The sequence below is a fragment of the Mastomys coucha genome, unplaced genomic scaffold (genome assembly GCF_008632895.1).
Source record: "Mastomys coucha isolate ucsf_1 unplaced genomic scaffold, UCSF_Mcou_1 pScaffold6, whole genome shotgun sequence".
Lineage (NCBI taxonomy): Eukaryota > Metazoa > Chordata > Mammalia > Rodentia > Muridae > Mastomys > Mastomys coucha.
This window is the reverse complement of record NW_022196912.1, coordinates 99602140-99606515: the sequence shown is the minus strand read 5'-3', so window position 1 is coordinate 99606515 and position 4376 is coordinate 99602140. Positions and strand designations below refer to the sequence as shown.

The following is a 4376-nucleotide window of genomic DNA, read 5'->3' as shown; positions in this document are numbered from 1 at the left end:
CCTCTCCCTCTCCCTCTCCCTCTCCCTCTCCCTCTCCATCTCTGGATGTGTCATATCCTTTGAGCACAGAGGGCAGGAGAGAAAGTCCAATCTCTCAGTGCTGGAGTTGCAGGTACCTCTCAGGGCACCTGGCTTGTTACTCACTCGGGTGCTGCTATCTGAACTGTGGATGGTAGAGTTTAGCGGCAAGCACTTCCAAGGGCTGAGCTACCTGTCTTTATTAGCATCACCTGCCATTAGCATCACCTGCAGCACTTGCCTTGTCTATCTGCTGTTGTGGAAGTTGAAGGTGAGACTTACAAGCACTCGGGTGTGCACAAAATGAAGAGAGGCTGTGGACTGTCGGCATCTCCAGAGAAACAGGCTTGATTAGAAAGAAGTACGAAAGGGAAACGATATGGGAACTAGCAGGGGTTTGTAGGGAACAACTCAGGAGGTGTAGATTGGGCTTGCAATACAGAATGGTCCCACAGTAAATGTGGTGTGAGCTCAGCACTGAGAGACAAGCCAGTTAGTCCTTAAAGTCTGCAGTAATTTTTTTGTTTGGCCCCACTCACTCCAGGCCCAAAGATTTATTTATTATTATAAATAAGTACACTGTAGCTGTCTTCTGACACATCAGAAGAGGGTGTCAGATCTCATTATGGGTGGTTGTGAGCTACCATGTGGTTGCTGGGATTTGACCTCAGGACCTTCAGAAGAGCAGTCAGTGCTCTTACCCGCTGAGGCATCTCACCACCCTTATTCTCTTTCTTTCTTTCTTTTCTTCTCTTTCTTCCTTTTCTTCTCTCCTTTTTTCTTTCTTTCTTTCTTTCTTTCTTTCTTCCTTTCTCTCTCTCTCTCTCTCTCTCTCTCTCTCTTTCTCTTTCTTTCTTTTCTTTGCTTTTCTTTTCTTTTGGAAACAAAGTCTCTTTATGTAGTTCTGACTGTCCTGGAACTTGCTGTGTAGGCTAAGCTGGCCTAGAACTCTGTCTGCCTCTGTCTTACTAGTGCTAGGATTAAAGGTGTGTGCCACCATGCCTGGCAAAGTCTGGAGTAATTTTGGAAGAGGGAACCTAGTTTCAGCCTAATCTTTGTGGGTTTACTTTTTGTGCCACCTGTAACTCAAGCAACTGACCCCACCTAGAGAGAAGTCCAGGGCCCATTTTGCATGAATTTTATTCTTGTTTGTGTCTTTACAGAAAACAGCACAGAAATTATGCTTTGAATACCTAAAAGTTATGACAATTCAGTGTTTCAAACACCTCAATATCCAGTTTCTTCCTTCTCACATTATGTACATTATTTACAGGACTATAGTCTAACGGCTCAACCCGGAAGAAGACAAGACCTCGGAAGCGGGAGAATTCTATGAAGAGAACGAAGAAGAAATCAACTGTCAAAACAGATTTAAAATCACAACTCACTGCCTCAGGCCTTTCTTGTGAAGTGGTCCCTAAAAAGGTAGGTAGGGTACCTAACTTCACAGGATAACGGGGGTCTTGTGGTTGGCCTGAGAAACCAGGAGCAGAGGAATCCCATAAGGCTGTGTACCCCTAGTACAAGTATAAAGCCAGGTGGAAGGGACATCTTCTGCAGACAGGCCATCTATGGACAGTGCCACTCCTTTACAGGCAGAAGTCTTTCAGTCCAACACTGCTCCTTATCTATGGGCATGTTTCTGGGCATACAGCTGGCATGGAGCTATGAATGTCTGTAACTCAGTCTGGGTTTTTCACTAGCTACCTGCCTTGTTGTCCTTTGAGCTTTCCCTGTACCTTTCTTGTTATACATCGTGTGTGTGTGTGTGTGTGTGTGTGTGTGTGTGTGTGTGTAGATGTATAGGTGTTTGTGTGTGTGTGAGCACCTGTGTGTGTCAATAGATAGCACAGGTCTGATTTAGGCTTGGCCTTTTAGGAATGCCTAGGTCAAAACGAGGCCATGTCTGTGGCTTTTAAGCTGCACCAGTTTTCTCCAAAGCAGGCACATATGAACCAATAGACTGCAGCAGCAGTTCTCAACCTGTGGGTCACGACCCCTTTGGGGGAAGTCACATAATCAGATATTCTGCATATCAGATATTTACATTATGATTCATAACAGTAGCAAAATTACAGTTATGAAGTAGCAATGCAATACATTTAAGGTTGGGGGTGTGGTCACCACAACATGAGGAACTGTATTAAAGGGTCACACCATTAGGAAACTTGAGAACCACTGGGCTACGAGAAGCTCTAGAGAAAGCAAGCCTTAATCAGTAAGTCAAAGTCACAGGCAGAAAGGTCAAAATGCTTCAGAAACACAGGCCCTGGGGTGCAAAAGCTCAGGGTGAGGGCTTGCCAGCAGTATAGCCAGCCACAGCATTGCTGAGAAGTGCAGGGTCCAGACATTGATAAGGTGGTGTGGCCCACCTCTGCAAAGGAGGAACCTGTAGGGCAGGCTCCATCCAAAAAGGCCTGATCTACAACATGGCATGAGACTCAGTCCTTGGGGAAGGACTCAGTCTGAGGCTTGCCCTATCTAGTCTTGAATCTGTCCATCAGTAGGCAGGGCAGAGAATGCAGAGGCTCCATGTGGACCAGTTGAGCAATGTATTCACACAGCAGGACCCAGGGTCCAGGTCTGCAAGAAGGACCAGGTGGAGAGGGAAAGGCCTGCCTGCTAGGAACTGGGATGCTCAGGACAACGGAGCAGGTCCTCCATCCAATCCAGCTCTGCCGGGCTGTGGGCTGGAGTCCACAAGGGGGCTGAACTGGGAAGGAAGGCTTAGAGAGCAGAGAATAGGGGTAGGCTTGGACGAGAGTCTCTCAGGGATGACGTGGCAGGATCTCAATGTTGGGGTAGCAAGAAGGCTTTGGAGGCAGGGAAGCTGGGCTGAGGCTGAGGATGCTGGATCAGAAGTAGGCCCAGGATGTCTCAGCATGGTCCAAAGCTATGGCCAGAACTGGCATATGCCTAGGGACGTGGGGGTAATTGCAAGCCTGAGGTGTGGGGAGGTGTGGCAGAAGCCAGACATGGCCTCGCCTCAGAGAGAACTTCCCGCACTGCGCAGGGCCCAAGAAGAGCAGTTCCGAGGCGAGCAGCCCTTGACCTAAGCCATGTCCTCCAGCTGCGGTGGGCTGAGCTTCTCTACTGGCCTGTCTTCGTCCATGGCTTCCTCCTCTTCCGGCTTCTCAGCATTTCTGGCCAGGCTGTCAGGCCCAGATACAGTCCCCAGAACCTTGGTGCTGTGCTCCTGAGCTTTGGCTCGGAGGGCAGCAATGCTGTTCTCCCTCAGTTCTTCCTGGGAGATGGCTGCCTGGGCATCCGGGGCCCGTTCCTCTTGCTCCATCTTGTCGAGCTTGGGCAGGACCTGGCGTTCCACCTCGGGCTTCCTTCCCGACTCGGCTGCTGCCTCCAGCGACTTTTTGTGCATCCCTAAAAAGAATTGTTGGTATTCGGGTTTAGAAAAGCGCCTGGGAAAGCCATCTTGAACTGAAAACAGCAAAGATAGAGAGAGGCCAGAATTAAGGAGGAGCAGAAAGCCTTTCTTCACATACCACAGTCAAGTCCCACAAATGGACTGGGGTGGGGGTGGGAGTGGGAGGGTGCCTAGCAGGGGTGGAATTTCAGGCCAATCGCTGGGAACCAGGCCTTCTACATCAAATTCTTGGGCCTGGGCACTCCCCCCGCCCCCCCCACCCCCACCCCCACCCCCCGCAACCTGTTCTGTTCTCCCAGGGCATCTCCCTATCCCACTGTCATAGGATTTCAGGCCTTAAGACCACTAGATAGGCTGATGCTGTTCTCACAGGCCTGGAGGGTAACTGATGGGATTTGGCAGACAGGTAAGTTTGGGGCAAAGAAGTTCTTGGGCAAAGTTAGAGAGGTGGCTGAAAGGACACGGAGTCCCCTCAACTCACAAAGAGAAGTATTTAATTCACTATAAACCCATCTCTAGCCAGGGAGAAAGGACTCCAAATTGTAGGGCAAGGGCCACGTTCTCCTCACGCTGCCAGTGTGAGGAGCCAGAGTGGGAGTCCTGACACCCAGTGGGTATGTGCAAAGGACTGCCCCAGAAAGACGGGATGGCCCGCTTGCTGCTATGGGGTCACTGTGACCCAGGTCTCCCTACCCGGTGTTCGGTTCCCTCCCACAGTGGAGCCCACAGGGGCAGGGCGCGGTTTCTTACCCAGCAGCCACGGGGCACAGGAATCCATGATGCCATCCTTGGCAGACTTGAGGATGGACTCTGGCAGGGGGATGGAGTGCCTCACCATGGCTCCGTAGAGGCCATACTCAGCCATGACGCTGCTCCGGCCCCAGCACTTCTCCCTCTTCCTCCACTTGGCTCTGCGGTTCTGGAACCACACCTGGGAGTGCCGAGAAGTGGTTAGAGCTGCGCTCTGAGAGACTCC

The 4376-nt window shown here is 50.8% G+C and overlaps 1 protein-coding gene across 1 annotated transcript in view; it reads right to left on the bottom strand.

Moving 5' to 3' along the window:
* Positions 1-1142: 1142 nt before the first annotated feature.
* Positions 1143-4376, bottom strand: part of Vsx2 (visual system homeobox 2) — a 23159-nt gene continuing 19925 nt past the window's right edge. The window contains exons 4-5 of the mRNA XM_031356174.1: positions 4151-4331; positions 1143-3453 (exon numbers count right to left, since the gene is read on the bottom strand). Of these exons, the coding sequence (XP_031212034.1) occupies positions 3071-3453; positions 4151-4331 (564 nt within the window). The 3' untranslated portion in view covers positions 1143-3070. The remainder of the gene's footprint in view (positions 3454-4150; positions 4332-4376) is intronic.